Source organism: Phascolarctos cinereus, unplaced genomic scaffold (genome assembly GCF_003287225.1).
Source record: "Phascolarctos cinereus isolate Bilbo 61053 unplaced genomic scaffold, phaCin_HiC Scaffold_4;HRSCAF=312, whole genome shotgun sequence".
NCBI lineage: Eukaryota > Metazoa > Chordata > Mammalia > Diprotodontia > Phascolarctidae > Phascolarctos > Phascolarctos cinereus.
Window position 1 is genome coordinate 206,705,901 of NW_027555847.1, and position 26,227 is coordinate 206,732,127.

The window sequence follows — 26,227 nt, forward strand, 5'->3', positions numbered from 1 at the left end:
AAAATCAACATGCACCTGCCTTTCTAGGCCCTGGAGGAGTGGGGTGACCAATTTACATGTTAGAAAGGGGACAATGGTATTTCACTCAGAAGACAAAGGTTGAGCTTCCTTTCTTGGTCAATAACCTGGCTGTTATTATTTAGCTGCTCCTTTGCCAAGGTAATACTGAGCACCTGGGATAAGGCTCTATCCTTGTGCAGTGAATAAATATGTTTGGAGAAGAGAGAAATACCTTCTGCTTCTAGGAGCCCGGGTGGTGGAATAAGAAGTAAGTTACTCTCACCCTCCCTTACCTGTGATTGCCCAGAAGATATCGTCCCAGGAAAAGCCTTAGAGCGTGAAAGCCAGCAGAAAGACAGGGTGCAGCAGCCTTGTAGGTGAGGAAGCTTGGGGAATTAATGGGAAAGGCCCTTCTTGCTATGGGGGAGGTGGAGCAGTACAGGATAGGACACATCCCAGCTCAGCATACCAGGAAGAGATCCTGAGCCCTAGGGCAGTGGAGCAAGCAAGTGCCAACACCAGGACCCCACAAGTACCTCAGTATAGGTAGTGGAACCAGTAGACACCAGCTTGGAAAATGACCACGTGTGATGGTCTTCTTCAGAATAAAGGAGGGAAAGGCAGAAAGAAAGGGCAGGGGAGATTGAAGGGAGGGAAGAAGCAGTAAGGGTAAAGGGGAACAAAAGGGAGGGGGCTAATAGAAGGGAGTCAGGACTTAGTGAGTTGGTGGTCAAAAGCAAAACGCTAGTGAGGAGGGGAAAGGAGAAAGAAAAGCACAAACAGGGGGCATAAAGATGGAGAGGAAGGCACAGATAGTAATCATAATTGTGAATGTGAAGGGGATGAACTCTCTCATAAAATAGAAGCTGACAGAGCAGTGAATCAAAAACCAGAATCCCACAATATGATGTTTACATGGAACACATTTCAAGCAAAGGGATACACACTGTGTAGAAGTAAAATGCTGGAGCAGAATATATTTTACATATTCTGAGAGTAGCAATCCTGATCTCAGACAAAGCAAAAGCAAAAATAGATTTTATTAAAAGAGGTAAGGAAGGAAACTACTGCTAAAAGCTACCATAGACAATGAAGTGATATCATCATTAATCATATATGCACCAAATGATATAGCATCGAAAGTCTTAGAGAAGTTCAGGCAGTTACAGGAAGAAATGGATAACAAATCTATGCTAGTAGGGGACCTCATCCTCCACTTCTCAGAACTAGATAAATTTAATCGCAAAATAAACAAGAAAGAAGTTAAGGAGATGAAAAGAATTTTAGAAAAGTTAGATATGGTTGACCTCTGGAGAAAACTGAATGGGTATAGAAAGGAATATTCCTGTTTCTTGGTGGTACATGGCACCTACACAAAAATTGAGCACATAACAAGGGCATAAAAATGTCACAGTCCAGTGCAGAAAGGCAGAAATCTTGAATACACGCTTTTCAGATCATGATGCATTAAAACTTACGTGTCATAAAGGGACATGGAAAGATAGACTAAAAATTATTGGAAACTAAATAATCTAATCCTAAAGAATGAGTAGGTCAAACAACATATCCATAACTTCATCTGAGAAAATGACAATAATGAGACAACATAAGATGCAGTGAAACCACTTCTTAGGGCAAGTTTTATATCTCTCAATGCTTACATGAATAAAACAGAGAAAGAAGAGATGAATGAATTGGGTATGCAATTAAAAACAGCTAGAAAAGGAACAAAATAAATATGCCCAATTAAATAGCAAATTAGAAATTCTGAAAAACAAAGCAGAGATTATCAAAATTGATATTAAGAAAACTATTGAACTAATAAATCCAAAACCAGGTTTTATGGGAAAAAAGTAAAATAGATAAGCCTTTGCTTAATTTGATTAAAAATGTAGAAAGAAGAAAACCAAATTACCAGCATCAAAAATGAAAAGGGTAACTTCACCATCAATGAAGAGGAAATGGAAACAATAATTAGGGCCTATTTTGCCCAACTGTATGCCAATATATTTGATAATCTTAGTGAAATGGTTGAGTATTTACAAAAGTATAAATTGCTCATTTAAGGTAAGAGGAAATAAAATATTTTAAGTAACCTTATTTCAGAAAAAGAAATTGAACAAGCCATGAATGAACTCCCTAAGAAAAATCTGCAGGGGAAGTTGGATTTATAAGCAGATTCTATCAAACATTTAAAGAATAATTAATTCCAATACTACATAAATTATTTGGGAAAATAGTTGAAGTAGTCCTACCAAATTCATATTACGATTGAAATGTAATGCTGATACCTAAACCAGAAAAAGCTAAAACAAAGAAAGAAAATTATAGAGCAATTTCTGTAATGTATAATGATGGAAAAAAATTTAAATAAAATATTAGCAAAGAGATTATAGCAACTTATCACAAGAATATTACAATCTGATCAGGTAGGATTTTTACCAGGAAGGCAAGTGTCATTCAATATTACGAAAATTATCAGCATAACTGACTATATCACCAACAAAATTAACAGAAATCATATGATTATCTTAACAAATGCAGAAAAAGCATTTGACAAAATACAACACTCATTCCAATTTAAAAATAAGAGAGCTTAGGAATAAGTGGAGTCTTCCTTAAAATGACAGGCAGCATCTATCTGAAAATCATCAGCAAGCATTATATATAATAGGAATAAGCTAGAAGCATTTCCAGTGATATTGGGGGTGAAACAAGGATGTCCATTATCACCACTGTTATTCAACATTGTGTTAGAAATGTTAGCTTTAGCAATAAGAGAAAAAATAGAAATTGAAGGAATTAGAATAGGCAGTGAAGAATCAAAGCTTTTCCTCTTTGTATGTGATATGATGGTATACTTAGAGAATCCTGGAGACTGAAGTAAAAAATTACTTGAAATAGTAAACAAATTTAGCAAAAGTACAGGATATAAAATAAACCCACATAAATCATTGGCATTTCTACATATTACTCATAATGTCTAACAGCAAGAGAGAGAGGAATTGTATTTAAAGTTATTGTAAGCATTTAAAAAATATTTGGGAGTCTACCTGTCAAAACAAGCTCAATAACAATTAGAAAACACTTCACACAAATCAATTGAAATCTAAATAATTGGAAAAAATATCAATTTCTCATGGGTAAGCCTAGCTAATGTAATAAAAATGAGAATTCTACCTAAATTAATTGACTTATGCAGTGCCATAGCAATGAAAGTACCAAAAAATTTATTTTAAAGAACTAGAAAAGAAAACAACAAAATACATCTGAAAGAACAAAATATCCATAACCTGAAGGGAATTAATAAAAAGAAATGCAAGGGAACATGGTCTAGCTTTTACTAGATCTTGAATTGTATTGTTAAGCAGCAGTCATCAAAATTACTTGGTATTCACTAAGAAATAGAATGGTGGATCAGTGGAATAGGTTAGGTATGCAAGACACAACAGTCAATGACTACAATAATCTACTATTTGGTAAATCCAAAGACTCCAGTTTCTGGGGTAAGAACTCACTATTTAACAAACACTGGAAAATAGTATGGCAGAAACCAGACATAGGTCAACATCTTACTCCTTATACCAAGATAAAATTAAAATGGGTACATGATTTAGTTATACAGACTAATATTGTAAGCAAACTAGGAGAGCCAGGAATAGTTCACCGATCAGCTCTATAGAGAAGGGAAGAATTTATGACTAAACAAAAGATAGAGAATATTATGAAATACAAAATGGATGAGTTTGCTTATATTATTAAATTAAAAAGGTTTTGCACAAACAAAGCCAATGCAAACAAGATTAGAAGGAAAGTGGAAAGCTGAGAAACAATTATTATAGCCAGTGCACTCTAAGTCCCATATCATTTAGTATTCTTTCCATATTTCCAGTTAAATCATCTTTTTATTGGTGTTTAGCCATTTTCCCGTCACATCTGACTCTTAATTTACTTTTCCTACTCATTTTATAGATGAGGAAACTGAGGCAAACAGCTGGGGTCACAGAGCTAGTAAGTGTACTAGATGTTAATTTTTTTAATTGGAAAGAAGTTTCTTTGAAAAGGAAAAATTCTACTAAAAAAGCCAGGGTTTGAGAGATGGGTTTCCAAGTATTTCAGAAGCCATGTTCATTTGGCAATCCTGCAGCATTTTTGTTGACAGCAAAATAAATCCAGTGAAGGAATACGCAGGATAAACTTCATCTGTTTCTTTTCACACACGCTTGACTTCCTGTTGTGTGAATAAAGCATGGTCTGTCTTGTAGCTTTCCAAAAAGCCAGTGCATATGTTCTTGGTCCAAACTGTCACCATCTCACCATCATCCCACCCCCCACCCACCCCCAGCCATAAGGTATTTTACAATCTGAAATGTTTTAGAAATGTTTGGGGGGGGGTGTTTTAAGGAGAAACTACTTAAATGGGTCATTTGTTTTGTAAGGATTTCATTGTTTCTATTTACCTTCCTATTTTGTCATGCTCTGTTCAAAATGTAAGCATGATCTAGAACACAATATACCTTAAACCTTTCTCTCCCTTCTACACTCCACCCCCATCCATGCCAAGCCACGTATTCGTATCTTGCAGCTTTTATTCTTTTATCTTTTCTTTTCTGCCATACCAAATCTCAACTAGATCTTTTTTCCCAATGAAATCTACTTAGATCTATTTCAGGTATCTGAAAATGGGGAATTCCTTTCTCTTTTATCCTGTTCCCCATGTTGGCTTTGGTCCAATGGTGTTAAGGTTGCCTTTTGGACCAATATTTGCATCATTTCTTCTCCCTGAATTTCTATGGTTTATTCCAGAGATTGTTAACTTTGTTCCTTTCTTAACTCATGTACTGTACTTCTCAACCTTCTTTAATATGGCTATTAGTTAAAAATAACTGGGTAAGCAAAAGGATGAAAATACATTCAGGCCACTGCCCCCTCCCAAGTAATCCATTTGAAAAATATAGATTAAAAGCTCATTCTCCCTCTCCTCTCCTTTTTTGGAGAGATAGGGCATCATAGACATAGGATATTCTATGTAGTCATATTATGTTGATGTATCATTTTTGATTAACAGCTCTTTTTCATTTTTTTTTCTTTATTAAAAGTGGTGTTTCACCATTGAGGGTGGAAGTGAAAAGATGTGTTCAGAAATGATAGTGAAATAAAAGCAAAAGGTAGCAATAAATATTTTTTTTCAGCCAAAGACAAGGTTTATTAAAGATCTGCCACATTCGCCAGACTCTTCAGGAATCTAAGAGTTCATGAGGCATTAGCTAGATTCTAACAATCTGAACATTGGCTAGATTTTAGGAACCTGAGCCTCTTAATGGAGACAAGATGGACCTCATATACAGAAAGACTGTGGGAGGGATCTAGGAGTGGCCAAGTAGTTCACAGTGACTGGAGGAGGGGTCTAAGGAGTGGCCAGTAAGCTGGAGTGAATAGAACTCCTGGGACCTGGACCACATGGCCGAGGGTGAATGGAGCCTAGGTAGGATTAAGGGTGGGAAATGGCCAGGGGCTATAGGGAGGCAAGACAATGGAGGGGAGATTTAATATAGCCACAAGTAAAGGCCAGTTGATGGGAGGCGAATATCAGAAATTTGACCTTGTGGGAAAGTCCAGGGCTTTTACTTTTTGGGGTCCAAATCTCATCCTCATCATTACCCCCTCAAATAAATGGCACCCAAATCCTTTTGGGGCAAGAGTGTGAAGGTCTGGGCTTCTGAAACTGCTTCCTGCTGGCAAGGGGTGTCGAGCTTTCCCTGCCTAGAGGGGGTCCCAAAGAGGAGGTTGACTGGAACTGAGTACAGGCTGCATCCAGGAAACAATGGGGAGATAATGGCTGGTACCTGCTGTTTGCAACCAACTGTAGGTAAATGGCCTGTAGTCTGGAAGACACAAATCTGATGGAAAAGACTGCTGGGCCCATGACAAGATAAAACAGTTTTAGCTCTGTTTAGATTCACATAATTCAGTTTTCCAACCATGTATTATCAAATCCACCTCACAGCTAGACTCAGAAACGGCCAGGTGGCTAACATTCCCTTTTAAAAGAACATAATGAGGAAAATGAGCCAGAAGGATCTCATCTTTAGACTGAGGCTAAAATTGTCCTCTTCAGTTTTTCCCAATGTTGACTTCCTACCAGTATCACATCCTCTGAGTAGCTTGTGGCATTTCTCCCACATGGTGGATTATTGATTATCAATGGATTATGATCCATCAGACAACTCAAAATAAAATCCTATGAGCTTTTACCTTACACAGTTTCACTAATCATACCTTGGGAAAAACTTTTCCAGGATTTACATCTGAAATTTAAATTTGTCCTGGTGTAAAAAGCTGATTTTTAGGGATTCCTATGTAATTGGAAATTCTTAACAAGACAAAACATAAACAAGCTTTTTGGCAAGTTTACACATTAAAACAACAACAATAGCCAGATTATTTTGGCAGTAACCAAATTATGAAAAGTTGCTTGAGATAACTGATACAAAAAGTTCAACAATTTGAAACTTGAAACAAACCCATTACCAGTATGATGACTTCAGTTTTGTTAAATGCCTTTCCAAATTACTTTACACAGAGAATGAACATCTCATCATCAACCCTTAAAACTCAACTGTAAGAAGAACATGCTTACCTACGTTTGGAGGCTAGCTTCTTTACCTTGAGCAGGATGTGCTGAGCCTGGATGATCTTTCCAGGCAAAGGTTACACCAGGACCCGAGACCATTGCCAGGCCCCCCCACCCCCAGCTGCTGCCTCCCCCCTTCTTCCTTTCCCAGGTAGGGGAGTGTAAAATCAAAGGTGAGGGGTAAAGGGTGAAACTCTCTTCTTCCATGAGAGGGGTTAAGAGATACCCTCTTGACTCAAGGGAAAAGACTGGGAGAACAGGGTCTAAGATATGTTTAGCTATTCTAACTTTTCCTTGTAACTTCCATGAAGGAAGATTCAGGGGGTGTAGAGGGAAGTAAGTAAGTAAGCCTCAGAGAACCAAAAAGTAACTGCAGTTTTCCACAATTCTCTGGCACTGAGAGAATTAAGAGAATGGGGCATACACTTCCAGATCGGCTGTCCATCCTTGTCCTCAATGCTGTGGAAGGTATAGTGAGATCCATGGTCTCAAACCGACCGAATTGCCTGAGAGTCTGAGAGCATCAGGCTGAGTGAAAGACAGCCTCATAACTGGCTTCCTGAAAAGCACCTCCAAGTTTTGGTGCTTGGAGAGCGACCCCAACTGTAGAGAAAGAAAGGAGGGGAGACAGGAGGCTTATATACCTTCCAGTCTTGGCTGGAGAAGAATGTGGGGTTAGGGAGTTTCCCCTTACTGGCCACCCTAATGATGAGATTTAGGGATTCAGGGATGCTGGTACCCTGAGATCATGACACTTAGGTCCTGTCTGAAAAAAGTCAACCCAAGCCTTCTTTTTAAGCCAAAGACAAGGTTTATTAAAGATCCCCCATGTTAGTCACACCCTTGAGGAATCTGAGTGTCTGTGAGGCATTGGCTGGAGTTTAAGAATTTGAGCTTTGGCTAGGTTTCAAGAACATGAGGCCCAATAAATATTTTAAAATAAAAAATATTTCCCATTGTGTCTCGGGGAGAGAGAGAGAGAGACTGAGAAAAAAAGACAGAGAGAGAGAGAGAGAGAGAGAGAGAGAGAGAGATTGAAAAATCTGACATTAACTGTGGAAACACCCATAGTACTTTACCTCTGCCAAGAATGGAAGGAGCGGGCTTCTCATGTCTTTTTATTTGGGCCTCATAATTTCACGGCATTAAATTTCACATTGTTGAGGCATGGATCAAGGGTTCACTGGTCTGAGTCTTTGCTCTGAATCCCAGCTAGGTCTCCTTTTCTTGGCTTTCCTCCTTTCCTCCTGGACCGAATGAAGCGCCTTCCTCTTTTTGCCACGGAGAAGGCTAGCGGAGAGAGGGTGAGAAGGGTGTTTCTGGAAGAGTCTATAGCATAGGTAATCGCTGACATAAGACTGGGCAAATGGCTTTCAACTCCTCTCTTCTTCCTGAAGTAATGTGGAGGCTGGTTCGGGAGGAGCATATCAGACACATTTCCTTTTGGGGGGGGTAGGGTACTTGAAAAGTTAAATTGTTCTAGGACAAGCAACTAACTTGCTATATAACTGGTCAGGTGATCAAAAGTCATCATGATTTCTTTTTTTAAAGATGTGGTGATGAAATGGACCTGAGAGGTCATCCAGTTCAACTCCCTTATTTCATAGATGAGTAAACTGAGACCCTGACAGGTGAGGCATTTTGCCTGCTTACTCACACAGGCAATTAGAGTCTTGGATTCTCTGACTGAAGTTAAGTACCCTTTCCACTGCACTAACTCCACATCCAACCTTCTTTCCAATACAGCATTCTGGGTTTCTCTGGCAAGAAGAGTCACTTAAGTATTCAGCTAAAACACATTGGGAAATAGAAAAACTGGGGACCAGAGGCATTAGGAAACACACACACACATAGAACCGGAATGGCCCAGTCATCCCAAAGTGTACTGGTTTCGTTTCTAAAGAGATGGCCCAAACTCCCCAAACCTTAATTGAAGTGTATGGGGGTGGGGCATTTCTCCCCAATGCAGCAGTTGCTACACTTGGCAGGGCAGAGGCTATAAGAACACTTAGTTGGGCTGAAGTTCTGTTGACCTGAAAAGTTTCTATAGAAGAATAGTCACGTTATGTATGAGATCCAGGAAATGCAATGGTTATTTTCTGATCATTTTCTTGGTATCATGCTATGTGGTCCAATGAAAAAACCACTGGCTCTGGAATAATAGAAGTAAGATTCAGGAACTATCTCTTATTCTCCCTACAAATATGGACTTCTGAGACTCATTACCCTTCCTAGGCCTCTTTTGTCATCTGTGAAATGGGGAGGGCCTTAGAGTAGAAAGGTGCCAGACATCCCTTCCAGCTCTAGATCAGTCAACAAACTTTTATTCAGTGCTTGTTATATGCCAAGCATTGTTCTGGGTGCTAGAGATTCAGAGATAATCCTCTGAATAGATTATAGACCATACCCTGCTCCCTGCCTAAGAAAATTTTCCACAAAAATCCTGTCTCTCAACTCCAACTCTGAGTTAGATCAGTGTGTTCTTATTTAGTATTTTCAGTTGCATGCAAGTCTTTGTGACCCTATTTGGGGTTTTCATGGCAAAGATACTGGAGTGGTTTGCCATTTCCTTCTCCAGCTCATTTTAAAATGAAGCCAACGGGGTTAAGTGACTTGCCCCGAGTCACACAACTAGTAAGTGTCTGAGGCCAAATGTGAATAATGGAAGATATCTTGCTGACTCAAGCCCTGGCACTTTATCCTTTGGGCCACTAGCTGCCCTGGGTAAGTATAGTATAGTATAGTATAGTATAGTATAGTATAGTATAGTATAGTATAGTATAGTATAGTATAGTATAGTGTATAGTATGGTATAGTATAGTATAGTAGATAAAGTGCTAATCGTAGAGGCAGGAACACCTGAGTTCAAATTCCATCTCGGATATTTACAAGTTATTAAACTTTCTGTGCCTTGCTTTCCTCGTTTGTAAAACAAGGGAATTGGATTTAATGCCTTCTAAGGTTCTTTCCAGTTCTAAATCCTATGATGTTGCTAATCCCTTCTGCTCTTAATCAATGGACATTTAGTATCTACAGTATGCTTGGCACTGTGATCGACACATAGGGATTAAAGGACAAAATTGAGGTTATTCCTTCAAGAAGCTTACATTCTACTGAATGGATAAACAGATAAGTAAATAGATTACATATACAAAAGAAATAATGCAGTAATTTGAGGATGGAAGGATAACTAAAAATCAAAAATACTCTAGGTTTATTCTTGGTGTGTTTCTAAGGCTACCAGGGCCATATTGCACTGTTTGATATTTCTTCCCCCCTCACCTCAGCTGTTGGAGCCAAGTAATGTAATGTCAGCCCTGGCTGAAAATCCCTTTGCTATTAGGAGACAGATGGGTACCAGCTGGAGCCGCCTCAGGCACAGTGAGACATGATAGCCATGTCCCCCCTCTGCCTCCCACATGAGCTTGGCAGAGTTTCTCATTTCAGCCCATTTCAGTTTCCCTCTACACTCTTCTGCCTTGGCTTACAGACAGGAGTGTGTTGTATAATGGGGAAATAGTTCAGAAGCTATGGCAAACTAGATATTATGATAAGGTAAGGATTGGAATGGTCTCATAAGTGACCCATGTGAAGCATCCATGCTCATTTTCATGAATGTGACATCATTCCCCATTACCATCTCTAGTTCCCCTTATTTCTGCTGCATTCTTCCTCCAGATGCTCATAGGTATGAAATGAATGCCCAAAGGCTGCACTGCAATGTATAAGGCACATGAGACTGTGGCCCCATCGATGATGGGGCTCATTGAAAAACAATTGGTTTTTTGTGTTTTTGTTTTCCCAAAGGAGCAAATGTTAATGTGTATCTCTTCATTCTAATCTGACCCATATGTGGTGCTTATCATAGAAGGTAAAGGGAATCCATAAATGGGGAGACCTGCCTTTCATCCATCACCTTGTGTTTCAATGTGGTGGAAGAGAACCAAAACATTGTCAAGGTATAGTGTGTCTGACTGTCTCCAATCACACTAATAAGAGCTCAGAAGGCTGTACCACAAGTCGGGCACAAATAGTCCATAGGAACATTTGGAGTGGAATGAAGTGTAGATTTTTGGAGAGAAGGGAGGCTCTAAAGCAGAGCATGTTAAAGGTTCAATATTTTGTTTAGCTCAAGTTCCCCCAACCTAATTATGCCAGATTGCACAATCTTACCTTAGCTCCTCTGGCTCCATAATCACCAGATGCCCATTTTTAGCTCTGAGGTGTCCTATTTGTTCCCATCCTGAATGATTATATATGACGATAAGAGATTTTGTCCTACCTGTTCCATTATTGGGGAATTTCAGTCCAAGGCCCCAGAGTAGCCACCAGGCATCCCTAGAATGAGCCAGAATGCCAGGCCATTCTCAGTATTTATTACAGGCATAGTGATGGACTAAGATACTCCTGGAAGTCTGGGACCAGGGTGTTTTTGTTTGTTTAATGCTCTACTATGTAAAACTAGCTACCTCATGGCTCTGGGGGCTCTGGGAGCTGAACTGGGCCTTGTCATTTTGGCCATAACTATAATATAGAGACAAACAACTACTCAGCACTTCTACCAAGCTCATTTTCAGCTAGCAGCCCTACCTCGTTTGACTGGGATGCAGTTGGCTTTTCACTGTGTAGTGTTTTGTCTAACCAGCCTGGGTATCTGGGACCAACTGAACATTTGGGCTTCAGCCCACTCTTTACTGTGACTCTGCCCCCTCAGAGCTGTTACAAGAGACTAGGGCTTGAGTCAGGTCTGCTTCTCATTCATAGGATTTTGAGAAAGTTGCTATGCTGTTTTGGGTCTGTTTTTACTTGTTTGTAAAATAAAGAGAATTATGCTACACAGTTTATCTTTGCTCCTCCAACTTCAAAAATTCTACAACTAGTTTGCCAGTCTCTTTCTTTGGACCTGCTAGTCTGCCATCCAGGACACAGGTTGATTTGTAAGGGGGGAAGAAAACAAAACATTATGCCAGGAAAGCATGAAGAGACCTGGATTCTAGTCCCAAATTGTTTACTTGCTGTCAGGAAGTTTATTCAGCTGTAAAATGTGGGCATATAATTCCTCTGACAACTAATAATAATTACTGATATTTTTAGAACTCTTTAAGCACTTCTCAATCTGGGATTCCGGGCTATTCTTTGAAGTAGATACTATCAGTATTTTGGTAGCTATTTTACAAATGAGGAAATTGAAGGGCAGAGAAAAGTAATATTTGCTCATGGTAACAGTGTCAGAGTTAGAATTCAAACCTTGATTTTCCTCACTGCTAGACTGTGTCCACATACCACCTACCTCCACAGGTTGTCATGATGATCAAATGAAATACTATCAGGCATGGCACTTTAGGGAGATATAAAACATGTTAGAGATACAAGGCACAATAGTCAATGACAGTAGTAATCTACTGTTTGATAAATCTAAAGACTCTAGCTTCTGGGGTAAGAACTCAGTATTTAACAGAAACTGCTGGGAAAACTGGAAAATAGTATGGCAAAGACCAGGCGTAGAGCACATCTTACTATACCAAGATAAAGTCAAAATGGGTACATGATTTAGGTATAAAGACTGATATTATAAGCAAACTAAGTATGCAAGGAATAGGTTACCTACCAGCTCTATGGTAAAGGGAAGAATTTATGATCAAAGAAAAGACAGAGAACATTATCAAATGCAAAATAGACGACTGATTACGTTAAATTTAAAAGTCTTTCCAGAAAGAAAGCCAATGTAACCAATATTAAAAGGAAAGCAGAAAGCTGGGGAACAATTTTTACAGCCAGTGTTTCTGATAAAGGCCTCATTTCTCAAATATATAGGAGAACTGAGTTGAATTTATAAGAATACAGGTCATTCCCCAATTGATAATTGGAAGAAATTAAAGCTATCTATAGTCATATGACAAAAAAAATGCTCTAAATCACTATTGATTAGAGAAATGCAAATCAAAACAACTTTGAGGTACAATGTCACACCTATCAGATTTGCTAAAGTGACAAAAAAGGACAATGATAAATGTTGGAGAACAGGTGTAAAAATGGAAACACTAATGCATTTTATAGCTCAATGAGCTGTAAAAATGTACATACCCTTTGACTGAGCAATAGCATTTCTAGGGCTGTATCCTAAAGAGATCATAGAAGGATCTACAGGTACAAAAATATTTCTAGCAAGTCTTATTATGGTGTCAAAGAATTGGAAATTGAGAGGATGCCTGTCAACTGGGAATGACTGAACAAGTTGTGATATATGAATGTAATGGAATACTATTGTGCTATAAGAAATGATGAGCTGGAGAATTTTATAAAAATTTGGAAAGACCTGTATGAACTCATGTTGTGTGAAATGAACAGAACCAAGAGAATAGTATACACAGTAGCAGCCACATTGTGTAATGACTGTCTTTGATAGACATCGCTTTTCTCAGCAATACAAGGATATAAGACAACTCCAAGAGACTCACGATTGAAAATGCTGTCCACGTGCAGAAAAAGAACTGTGGAGTCTGAATGTACATGGAAGCATACTAATTGCTCTCCTTTTTTTGTTGTTTTGTTTTGTTTTTTTCTTTCTTTGTGGTTCCTCCCATTAGTTCTAATTCTTCTGTACATGATGACCAATGTGAAAATATGTTTAATGTGAATGTATAAGTAGAGCCTATGTCAGACTACACAATGTCTTGGGAAGGGGTGAGGAGAAAGAGGGGGAAAAGGTTGAAACTCAAAATCTTATTCAAGTGAATGTTGAAAGCTAAAAATAAATAAAGTATTAAAAAATAAATTAGATGGTTGCAGCATTGTTGAAGAGCATTAGGAGCTTGAGGGAATCATAGAAAACTTGATGTAGAGGGTGGTGTTTGAGCTGAGTCTTAAAGGAAGTAAGGAATTCTAAGACTTAGAAACATGAGGAGGGAAGACATTTCTACCATGGAGATCAGACATGGAGTACCATGTGTGAGGAACAGCAAAAAATCCAATTTGGCTGGACCGCAGGGTGAAGACAAAAGCATTGTTTAATAATTATGGAAGGGTATGTTGAAGATAGTTGTGAAAGATTTAGAATTCTGGAGTGCTGTTCTTTCATTCAGTCATATCCAACTCTTTGTGACCCCATGAACCATAGAATCCCAGCTCTTCTATCCTCCATTATCTGCCGAAGTCTGTCAAAGCTCATGTAAAAAATGTTGTTCAGTAACATGCAACTTTGTGATTCCGTACAGGGCTCTCTTGGCAAATTTATTCTAGAGTGGTTTGCCATTTTCTTCTTCAGTGAAGTGAGGCAAATAGGGGTTACGTGATTTGCCCAGGTTCACACAACTAGTGAGTTTCTGAGGCAAGATTTGAACTTGAGTCTTCCCAACTTCAGGCCCAGGACTCTGTCCACTGAGCCACTTAGTTTCCTCCAAAATTCTGGAGTAGTTTATATTATAAAGGCCTTGGTGCCTATTAGGAAGATTAGAAAAATAAATATATCATGGTTCTAACTCTTGTTCTTGTTATGTTTCTGTGATAGTGCCCTGCCTTTCTCCAGTTGTGTGGTGAGTTAGTTACCCTACTTGAAGAGAATGTGGTAAATATTGCCTTGCCTTATTCTAAGCCCTGTATACCGTCGCCCTTCTGAAAACCTTATGGCATTTAAGAACAGAGAATTGGTTTTCCAAGAAGGAGTTGTGGGTATTAGGAAGAAATACAATTAGCTGTCAGACTGTCTGCCTAAATTTCATCATTACAGTATCCTTCCTGGATACCCAGCTTGTTACTGTCTGTGCCTGGAGATAGAGTGAATGGGTTTGCCTGTTGCCAGAGGCTAGAGCAGCTAAACAGACTAGTACTACCAAAATGGAGCCAATTCTATTTCTGCCTCTAGGTGGACCAACCATCCATGCCATTGGCAAAAGGAAATGGTTGGAAATCTAGCACTGAGTTCTAGAGGTGGGAAATGGGTTGGGCATGTTGCTAGTGCAGACACTTCCTTTTACAGACAAATAAAGTGAGGACTGGGAAGATGAAATCGAGCGCAAGGGTGGTGGTGGTGGTTGTGGTGGTGGTGGTGGGTAATTCTTGTGTGACTTTTTTTGACCCTATTTGGGGTTTCCCTGGCAAAGACATTGAAATGGTTTGCCAGTTCCTTCTCCAGCTTATTTTACAGATGCAAAAACGGAGGTAAACACGGTTAAGTGACTTTCTCAGGGTCACACAGTAAGTGTCTTGAGGCCATATTTGAATTTGTGAAAAAGAGTCATCCTGATTCTAAGGCCCATGTTCTATCTACTAAGCCACCTAGCTGCCGCTCATTTTACAGATTAGTAAATTAAAACCCGTGGAGGTTCAATGATTTTGCCCGTCTCCAACAGAGAGGAAACAGGTCTTCCAGCCCTCTCATTTGACACTTGAGGAAACTGAGATACAGGGAAGTCAAGTGTCTGATGAAGCTGAACCAGTTATAATCATCGCCTCCAATCCTCTTTTTTCAAATGGGGAGAGTGAAACTCAGGGAAACTAACTGTCCTATGGAGGGTCAAACATGTAGGAAACTCAAAGGCCAGGTTAGAACCCAAGTCCTCCAGGGGTAGCTGAGTGGTTCAGTGGATAGTGCTAGCCCTGGAGTCAGGAGGACTTGTGTTAAAATCTGTCCTCAGACATTTCCTATCTATATGACCCTGGGCAAGCCATGTACCCTGTTTGCTTCAGTTTTCTCCCCTATCAAATGAGCTGGAGAAGAAAATGTGCAACGACTCCAGTATCTTCACCAAGAAAATCCCAAATGAGGTCACAAAGAGTTGGACAAGACTGAACAAGAACAACCTCTAACTCTAGTGGTCGTTCTTTTTCAGCTGTGTTCAAGGTGCTGATTATCAAATGACCTAAATATTATGCAGGTGATAATGGAAAGGATTTGAAACATTAAAATGGTAGGAGAACTTGAGCATTTGCCTGATTTTGTTTCTGTTAGTAAAGATCTATGGAGAGCTGAAAATTAACTTTAAGAGTTAGTATATTGTAAAGAGGAAAAGACAAAAGGAATATCTACCCCCTCCCCCTTCTCTGGGAAGGCATTAGGAATAGTTCCTTTTGCTGGTAGAAGGCTAAACACTTGGAAAACTTTTCTGGCAAGATTTTGCCTTGAAACTGTTATCTTGGTCACTAGCCCTCAGCCATATCCTAGTCCTAAGCTCTCTTCTTTCCCCCAAGATGTCAGCTTTTGAGACTATTTCAAGTGACAGCATCATTAAGTAAATTCAAAAAATGCTCACTAATCCTAATAAGAGAGGGAATCACCAAAGGTAGAAATCTGCACAGGTTACCCCACAGAAAGGCCATTTTCTAGGGTTACCAAATTAAGATGCCAGGGCCCTTACACAAGGCGACCCCACAGCAGTGTCTCTGACTACTTTAGTCTAGTCACTCTGACTGATAGAAAGGCTGACATTTCAATTGTTCTGGCCTCATTGAATGATTGTCTTAATTTTGCTTTTATATCCTAAAACTCAACAAGGTGTGTAGCCTATTGTTCAGTCATTTTAGTGTGTCTGACTCTTCGTCACCCCATTGGGTATTTTCTCAGCAAAGATACTAGAGAGGGTTTCTATTTCCTTTTCCAGCTCATTCTACAGATGAGGAAACTGAGTCAAACAAGGTTAATTGACTTGCCCAGGGTCACAAAGCTAGTAAGTGTCTGAGGCCAGATTTGAACCTTTCAAGAAGATGAGTCTACAGGACTCCTTGCCCAGTACTCTATCCACTGTACCTTCTAGCTTCCCCTGCATGGCCTATAATAAGAGTTTAATAAATATTCATTGATTGATTGATTGAGGTAGGTGATTTTATTATCTCCATTTTGCAGATGAGAAAGCTCCAGTGAGATGACTTCCCTAGGCCAACTTAGCTAGCCAATGTATAAGAATTGGGATATTAACCCAGATCTTCCTGACTCCAAGTACAGTGTTCTAGCCCCTATACTATCTTGCCTCTGATAATCTCAAAACAACCCCACAGGGAGTATATAAGACAAGTGCTACTATTTTATAAATTTTGTAAATTGGGGGAAAAGTTAATGTAAGAGCAGGGACTAGTGTCCGTAATTCCTGACTCTAGACCCAGGATGCTTTCTATCTGGTCATGTAGATATTGTTAGAATGAGTGAAAGTGGGTGGGGAAGGGATGGGGGAAGGGAAATAATGAGCTTCACTATGCAAATAATTTCTGAAACAAAGGAATTGTGTCGGATTGGACCTGACATCTCAGTGCAGTGCACTAAATATAAAGTAATTAGACTGGAGGCTGACCTTTCGGAATGTAGTAGAAACTCTAGGTGAGGTATCTGAATTTCTTAAGGGCAGGAGAGACTGATTCTCTTGTATGGAGTTTGGAACAGGTCCAGACACCTCATGCAGGATGGGCCAAAGCTCCCCTGATATAAATTTTGCTCAGGTTTATGATCAGTGAGGAGTTGGCACTTCGGACAGCATGGTGACAGTCTGGGGAAGGGGTAGTTTGAACCCAGCTTCCCACCACAATGTTCCCTATCACAATTGTTGTTCAGTTGTTCAATCCTGTCTGAGTCCTCATGACCTTTTGGACCATAGCGCAGCAGTACTGTCCATGGGGTTTTCTTGGCAAAGATATTAGAGAGCTTTGCCATTTCCTTCTCCAGTACATGAAGGCAAACTGAAGTTAAGTGACTTGCTTAGGGTCACACAGTTCATATTTGAATTCAGGTCTTACAACAGAATCCTCCAAATGTTGAAGATAGCAAGGGTGATCCAACTAAGGGATCCTCCCCTACTGAGAATGAGCCTGAGCTGAAAGCAGGTAGAGTTGGTCAGCTTATGTTTGTTTTGAGGCTCAGTACCATAAACCCTCGGTGTTAGAAAAGGGAGGAGATTAGACACAGAGCCACAGTTTCAGGAATATTTGGTGACACGAGCGGGTTGATTTTGGTCAAAAGCATAAATGTAGACTATGACGTGTGGCAGGATATAAGAAACGTCATTATTAGCAAATATTTATTAAATGTTTTATTTGGGCAGGGCATTGCTAAATACTAGAGATGTAGTCCCTGCCCCTGAGGAGCTTAAAATCTAGTTATGGAGGAAGGCCATAGATAAGAAAAAATAAATAAGCAGTGTTAAATGCCAGTAAGCCCTACAAGGGGGAGATCTTATTAAAGTCTGTGAGGGTGAGACTTCCATGTCCATTGTGACTTTCCTGGACACAAGGGCAGTGCTAGGCCACCCTTTTAGTGAGGTCTAAGAAATATTATCTGTTAGCCACTATTTGGGGCACTAAAAAAAAACCTTTGTGGTAGAGTAAAGCTTTCACCAGAAAATTGGGGCCTTCCTACATGGAATAGGGAAATAAGCCAAAAAGTATCAAGATCCTTTCTCACTCTTGAATCATCTCTTTCCCCTCCTCCTTCTCCTCCCTGCCCATGAACTTTGTTTGGAAGTGTGGTTGAATGATTAATTTTTAAATCCTTGATGTGAGCTCAGTTTACTTCTCCAACCAAAGTATGACAGTTAAAAACAGCATTCTGCTCCAGTAATAAATTGATATTTGATCAAATAAGGAGCCTGGTGGTTCTCTGAATCAAAAAAGTGATGGGGAGGGGTATGGGATGAGCATGGTTTGAAAGTTAATCTAGGGAAAGGGGAAAGTGGGAAAACAGACTACTTGGGTCTTAGAGGCTATGAAAACCCTTCAGGCTATTGATCATCCAGGTTATCTAACTGTTTCCTTAGGGAACACCCTAAATTCCTCTTTGCCTTTGAGTAGCTATGGATCAGGAAACTTATCTTGATCCATCAGTTACCATTTCTTCTTTTATCAAAAGAAATTAGACCTCAAGTTCTTTGGAGGTTACTGATTTTTTTTTTTCCGGTTTGTTTCCACAGAACGAATGATCAGTTGGTGGCATTTCTCTCTCGATACCGGGACATGAATTTCTTGAAATCACATGGCAGAGACAATGCAAGGTAACCTCTTTTTATGTTAACCTTTTGTAAAAACCAACTCGACTCTAAGAACAGCCACTATGTTCTCTCCTTGTTTGCCTTAGGATTTGAAATAAGAACATGCTACATGAATCATACGGTACTGTTACTCTAAAGCAGATTCAGCTCACTTTTTAATGCCATTAATAAGTTGACTCTGTCTTGCCTCCTATCTAAATTTTTTTGTTGTTTGTTTTTGTTTTTTTTGGTGAGGCAATTAGGGTTAAGTGAGTTGCCCAGAGTCACATATAGCTAGTGAGTGTTAATGTGCCTGAGGTCGGATTTGAACTCAGGTCCTCCTGACTTAAAGTCTGGTGCTCTATCCACTTAGCCACCTGGCTCCCCCCCCACCCCCCAAATTGTTGAAGTGTAAAAGTGCCTATGAAATTTTTGAAGACTATGCATGTAAGTGTTGATTATTTTAACACGCTAGAAGACTCTACCTTAGATGTCATTGAGAAAGTCTGCCATAGTGAATAGAGTCCTGGCCTAGAAGACAAGAAGACTTGGTTCAGGTTCTGCCTCAGACACATGGTGGCAAATCACTTGACCTCTCAGTATCCAAAGTGCTGGCCTGTATTGGTGAAAGGACTTCCCTCATCTCTATGTTCCCTATATCAATGAAATCATAGGTTCAGTTGTTATTCCTGTCTCATAACCTATCCCAAGTTGAAATCTGTCTCTGTGAAGGCAGTTCCCACGCTAGTAATGCCTCTTACCGGCAAAATCATAAAGCCTTCAGCATTCATATAATCTCTGACATAGTTAAGTGATGATGGGGCTCAGCATTTCGGACAGATTGGAATGGGTTGGTGTTAATCAGAAAAGGCTTCCAGGAAGTGGTGAGTTACCTGGATTTGTATCGACACTGAGTATTATTCCTGTTACCCTTAACAAAGTATGAGGGGCCCCATGCATCCCCATTAAGTTGACCCTTGTGTGCAGTAGGAAAGCACCATACCTTGCCCCAGGCTAGATTCAATGTGTGCTGGAATGATCATTTAAAGCAGATGTATGTGCACAGCAATTGGATTAGGCTTGGCACCACAATATTACTATGTGGCAGACCATAAGCCACTTTTTGAGGTGTGAGCATATCCTATACAGATGATTGGCAGGCCATGCTTTTGTTGGCAGAGTCAGCTCACCAATGGGGCTGAACTAGAACCAGACACAGGGAAAGTCTCTAGGAAAGAGGACTTCTCACCTTCCTATTTTTCCCAGGCTGGTGATCACCATTAAACCCCAGAGCCCTCTTACTGAAATATTTAATGAATCCTGACACTAGAACATAAAGCAGGGCTTAAGTTGCCAGCATCAGCTGGGACTCAGGTAATTTAGATCAATTAAGCTCACTAATTCAGCATTAATTTAATAGTCAAATGTGCTAATATGCCACTTGTCCGCTCCTCAGAGTAATGTTCTCTTCTTTATTAGCCAAAACAGTGCCTGCTGCATATATGCCATAGCTCTTCTCCCATCCAACACAACTTAAGAATCTGGCCCTCTCTTCTTCAGCCCAGAGACGCAGGCTTCCTCACTTGTGAGCTTCGCAAGAAGGGTGATGGCTCCTGATTCTTCCAAGCTCTAAGGAGAGTTCCTGGAAGGAAGATTGAGATCCAGACATGACCAGGGAAAATAGCTAGAGCAGGGCCAGCCCTTAGACCTGATTTAGTTACATGACAGAATCTCTTTATACCCTATGTGATAACTGAGCCCCTCTTAAAGTTCCAGGGTTATCCTCTGCATTCACACCCACTGATCTTATACTTTCTCTTTTCCATGCCAACCACAGATATCCTTTTGCCCACAACTTTCAGCAACCATGCTCAGAAATACCTTTTTGCCATCCCATCTTCTCTTTTTGAAATTTCCCTCTTATGTGTCTTAAGTACAACATTTCTGAAGCTACCAGAGTCATCCTTCTCTTAAGTAATCAATCTTCACAGAGACTTGGAGGCAGTGGCCCACCATCATATGAGGAGAGAAGAAAGTCTAAGAGGAGGAATTTCTAGGCCAAGTAGAGTGATATCCCATTGGGCTAATGTAAGGAGGCATTTTTAAGGTAGAGGCCCTCATGAAGACTCTCAAATCACAATGTATGCATAGCAAGTTACCTGCTCTGCCAACTAAGAGAGTAAACCTTGAGGTGAATCCCAAGTTTTAGGAAGAGATGTATATTTGATTGTAATACAAGGAATATGGGAGAAGAAAGTAATGGGGGAAAAGTTTCTTCAATTTTTTAACTATTCAGGATGTTCTTTATCGACAGGGCTATTTTTTCGGCAAATGACCTATTTCCACATTAGTGCTAATTTTTTTTACGTCCTAGTTGACACCAATATAAGAATCACCTTTCATAACATAGCTCTTGGTTCTAGTCCCAGCTCTTCAGGTTGGTAACTGTGCAACCTTGGACAAGCTACACTATCTACAAATGCTTCTTAAGTTGACTTCTCTCTGGCAATTACTTTTCTGGAAAAGAGGAGACATACATATATATATATATACACACACATATATACTTCCATACATGCATATACACATTCACAGAAGCATGTGTATAGGTAGTTAGATACACATACACCAACTTTTTTCTGTTTCGTCATTTCAGTCATATCTTACTCTTTTCGACCCCATTTGGGTTTTTTTTAGCAGAGATAGTAGAGTTGATGAGGTCTAGAGGTTTGGGGTGCTAAGACCCCAAGATCTCGATGTGGGCCCTGCCTGAATGAATTCAACCCAAATTTTCTTTCAGCCAGAGAAAAGTCTATTCGAATAAACCATACAGGCCAGACTCTTAAGGAATCTGAACACTAGTAATGCCCATAGGGACAAGTCTCAGCATTTTGGGCATGAGAGAGTCTCCGCATTTGAATAAGAGCCAGGGTAGATCTTATATACACTAAAGTAACTTTGGGTGGCCAGAGGAGGGGGCTAGGAAAAGGGTCTAGGTGAGAGATTGAATAGACTATAGGAATAAATAATGAAGGGAACTGTAAGGAAGAAGTTTGAAAGGCATGAGATCAAAAGGTGGGGCTAGGGCTTTCAAAGGGAGTTAAGGAGATGGGTCCCATAGAGAAATGGGAGCCAGACTCCCCTTCGGTCAAGGGGTGAAGATCTTGGCCTGGGTCCATAACCCATCAGAGTGGTTTGCCATTTCCTTCTCCAGCTTATTTTACAGATGAAGAAACTGAGATAAATAGGGTGGAGTGAAGCTAGGAAGTATCTGAGGCCCAATTTGAACTTGTGAAGATGAGCCTCCTTGACTCCCTAGTTCTCCCTCTCCCCTCTCTCTCTCTCTCTCTCTCTCTCTCTCTCTCTCTCTCTCTCTCTCTGTCGCGCGCGCGCGCGCGCGCGCACACACACACACACACACACACAACCAAATACACGGATGGGAGGGGGAAAGGAGGAGCACTAGGATAGAATACTGAAATCAGGAAGAGAATGAAATGTTGCCTCAAACACTTACTAACTGTAGGACCCTGGTCAAATCACTTTAACCTCTGTTTGCCTCAGGCCCCTCAAGTCTAAAATGGCAATCATAGAAGCACCTTCCTCACAGGGTTGTTGTGAGGATCAAATGAGATACTATTTGCAAAGTACTTAATACAGTGCCTGGCATATAATAGGTACTTAATAATGGCTTGTGTCCTTCTCTTCCATATACACTTAACCCCCCCCATTCCTTCTCCCCCCCACTATCTTTTTCTCAATCTATGGTTTTACAATTTATAATGATCCTACTAGAAGGAGAGATAGACAGAGGAGGTGAGAAGAAATATGAAGAGAAAACATACATAGGCTTTGTTTTTATATGTTCCTCAGTGTCTAATTTCATGTGGCTTATAATAGACACAATGACCTTCTCTTACCATCATATGTGTTTAGTTCGCAATTTGAGCCTCCAATTCCCAACTTGGGAAGCTAGCGTTAATACCATTTAGCATTTTAATGACAACCCAATTGGTCCTGGCTGTTCCCGTAATTAAATGGGGAGTATGTTTTGTTAAATGGTTTCCCTGTCTTTTCCTCAAAATAAGGAACTAAATGTATTGGAAAATACTTTTGCAGAATTATAACCCAGTAAGCAACTTTTGTGAATTAATAGATAAGCAAGTGCTGCCCAGCAGGTGGCTTTTCAGCCAGCAAGAGTCAAGCTTTGTAAACAGACCCTGATTCTTCACATCCTAAATGGCTAAGGTCTTTTCTTTTGAGAGCTGGAGAGAGGTTTCTGAACTGCCAGCTTTAAAGGGAAATGCTCATAGGACTACTTTAGCAGTATGTTTCCAGACAAACAGAAAGCAAACTCCCTTGTCCAGAAAGAAATTTGTTTCCTCCCCTTCTTCCTCATCCCTGTGTTTTTTTTCTGTCCCAGCTAATTGAGGACTCTATTGTCCTCATTTGTCCTTAGGGCCATCCAGATAGCTTGGTCTTGATACTCTCAACTGTGCCCCCTCCTTTGGGCCAGGGCCTAAGCCACCTGCCCATAGCTTTAAGTGCTCACTCCCTGCAGGCCTTCTAGAGAGTGAAATAGGAGTAGAAGCAGGAATAGAGCCCGAAGGTCTCCATCCATCTCCTTGTACTTAATATGATTTGCAAAGGCAAGGACACTTGTGAAGCCTGTCCCAACAAGCAGAGTGCCATGGGTTCCCAGTGGTTTTAGTTCCCAGGCAGATGTAAGGGTCATGGGAGAGCATCAAACCTTGCCTACTGGGTGCCTACTTTGCTTTCTTATTTTCTTGCCTTTCTTTAGTATCCTTCCTCGTTTATGTTGTCTCATCCACAAGTGCCCAGTGAGAAACCTGAAGTCCATGAAACCCAAGCAAGCTGCTTGCTATGGAATTCTTTAGTATGTGATTCAGTGCCATAAGCATCATTGAGGAGCACTTGCTAGGTTCCAACCTATCTGGTTCTTCTTTGATGGCATCCCCTCTCCCCTGTGTTTTTGAGGATCGTTGTTGGGCACAAAATTGGAACCTGTTAAGCCAGAAAGGGCTGAACTGAAGCCCTCACAGGTAGAGCATATCTAGCCTGTCCTTGAAGATTCCCAGGTCTCCCTCAGTGCTATACCTATGCTCATTCATGTTTAACAATTTCCATGGATAAGATTGTGTTATATTTAATGCCTTCTCCCTGAGATCTCAGCCAATTTCCATTTGCTTTCTCCTTAGTAAATAGGAGAATCCAGTCAGAAAACTCTACTGAACAGCCTACCTGAAAATGGCCTATTTGTTTAAATTCATGTGTATTCCTCAGAGCACTTAAAAGTATCCATAGATCCCAAGCTTTTAAAAAAAGAGTGTGCGTATGTATGTATGTATGTATGTATGTGCAGGATCAGCCCCTCATTCTTGGGGATAATATGAGGACAGAACCATCAAGGCCTTAGAAGTTAACCTTGACTATGTTCAGTAAGTGGCCAATCCCATCCGTCTGTCCTATGGTGACCCATCACTGATTTGTCCATGAAACAACCTTTCTTATTCCAATTGTAGTCATATTTTTTTTAATCTCTTCCTTAACTTCTTAATATTGTCCACTTCTTTGTTGCATCTAAGCTGTATGGGTATTTGTTTAATGAGTTTTGAAATGGGAATCTTAAACTGAAGAGATTACTGTTAATTTTGAGGCAGCATTCATTCTAAACAGAATGGTGGTTGCAGAACACTTATTTCAGTGGAGATAGTGTCATGCTCGTTTTTCCTCCATGAGGCAAAGTATATTTTAAATTTTTATTTCTTATAACTAAGTTTGAGATACTCCTTATTGCCTCATTTTGAATGTGAAGGAGGTTGTAAAACTTTTACTACTGGGGACAGACCATTCTGTCTTTGGCTTTTCCAAGCAGTGTAAAGAAAAGAAGAAAAAAAGTGACTTAGAAATCTCCCTAGGAAAGGAGAAGCTAAATTCTCAAGTAGTGTCCTTCTACTAGCCTTTGGTGGAGATAATCCTTGATCTGGGTAGATGCCAGCTTGACCTGGGAGAAGCTGAAGTGCTTTATGGAACAGTAGTGGGAAAAGCATATAGAGATCTGGGTACACACGCAAGCCTTTTCTCCTCCTGATTATGGGATCATGGGATTTAGAATTTGAAGCGGCCTTAGCATCTAGGAGTACTGTATTTAGAGTCTTCTCTGCTACTGATGACCATCATGATCTTGGACAATTCATTTAACCTTCGTTAAACTCAGTTTCCCCCTATAAAAGGAGGGTATTGATCTAACTGATTCCTAAGACCCTTTCCATTGCTGTATCCTATGGATCCTAAGTCCAGTTCCCTCATATTTTACAGGTGAGAAAACTAAACCCTAGAAAGGAAATCAAACCCTAAGAAAATATGTGGAGCCAACTAAGTTGTTTTCAATGGCCCCAGGGTTCTTATAGTCTCTCTTTGTTAGTAAAATCTGCTCTCAAGAGAGAACAAGTTATTTGTCCAAGGTTACCTTCATCATAAGTAGTAGAATCAGGACTACAAATCCAGTGCCTTTTCCACCATCCCACACTTCTGTTTTCAAGATATTGTTAATGAGACTGCAGCAGACCAAATCTGTTAAGGGCCAATGACTTTCTTAGGAATTGCAATAAATAGAATGCTTGACAGAGAGAAAGAGAAGAGATGCACAGAAAGGTAGGGAGGGAGAGAGAGAGAGAGATATTTAATGAGAATAGATCAAGGTGGAGAACTTTTTAGCTCAATGAATATAAAAAATCTATCAAAATATTTCTCCTTTTAAGTTTAAGAACATAGAGTATGCTTTAACAATAACACTAAGATATGAGAAAAACAAACATTCCTGAAAAGAGGATTCAGGTGATCTCTTCTGGGTGTTACATTGATCTGATTACTTTCAGAAAGGAGAAAAGAATTCTAATGGCCTTTCTTCCTACATGGTAGGGAAACCAATATTCTTCTCTACTACTGCATCCCTCTCCCTCCCCTCTCCCCCTCAAAAAAAGAAAAAGTTGAAATCCTGTGATGCTTACTGGTGGAAGAAGCATCCTTCAGGAGAAAAAGAAAAGGCAAACCAAATAGGTGCCACTTTCTGTTCCCTTGGCCATCTGGAAGAGAAGAGAGAAAGAGACTCGAACCCTCCGTAGACTGTCCTTAATGTCTATCCAGTGCTTCTTTTGTGTTCTGACCATGTGCTTCTAGTCACTTTTCTTCTTGCTAGGGTCTAGGAAGCTTTCTGTTGTTCTCTAGGAGATGAGAGGCGATATGGTACCTTCTGCCTTTCGAGTTCTTCCACATATGAAAGTTAGTGGAGGTAGGTTCCCTCTCTCCTCCTCTTCAAGGCACAACTTAGTTTTTAATCAGAGATCCTGACCTGTTGTTGAACAAGAGCTTTGCCTCCTCAGTCCAGTCAAACAATGCATGTGGCCCACTTTCCTGACACCAATTATTGCTCTGTCTAGAGCTGAGTGGAGGAGTGAGTAACTATCCTACCCCCATCCTCCATCAATTCCATACAGCTAGAAGGCAGCTTGTTGTCAGTCAATAATTATGGCATTGCTAAGTAATTAAGTAAGTAAGTATTGTAAGTCAATAATTATGGACGGCTAAGCGAGCATCTTTCTAACAGTATTGGGGTAATTCTAGGTTG

The 26,227-nt window shown here is 40.1% G+C and overlaps 1 protein-coding gene across 2 annotated transcripts in view; it reads left to right on the forward strand.

The window, feature by feature from the left end:
• The window catches only part of XYLT1 (xylosyltransferase 1), a 389,357-nt gene that overhangs the window by 303,175 nt on the left and 59,955 nt on the right, over nucleotides 1–26,227 (forward strand). For both annotated transcript variants that reach the window (XM_020972424.2, XM_020972425.2), the window contains one exon: nucleotides 18,523–18,603. In XM_020972424.2, the coding sequence (XP_020828083.1) occupies nucleotides 18,523–18,603 (81 nt within the window). The remainder of the gene's footprint in view (nucleotides 1–18,522; nucleotides 18,604–26,227) is intronic.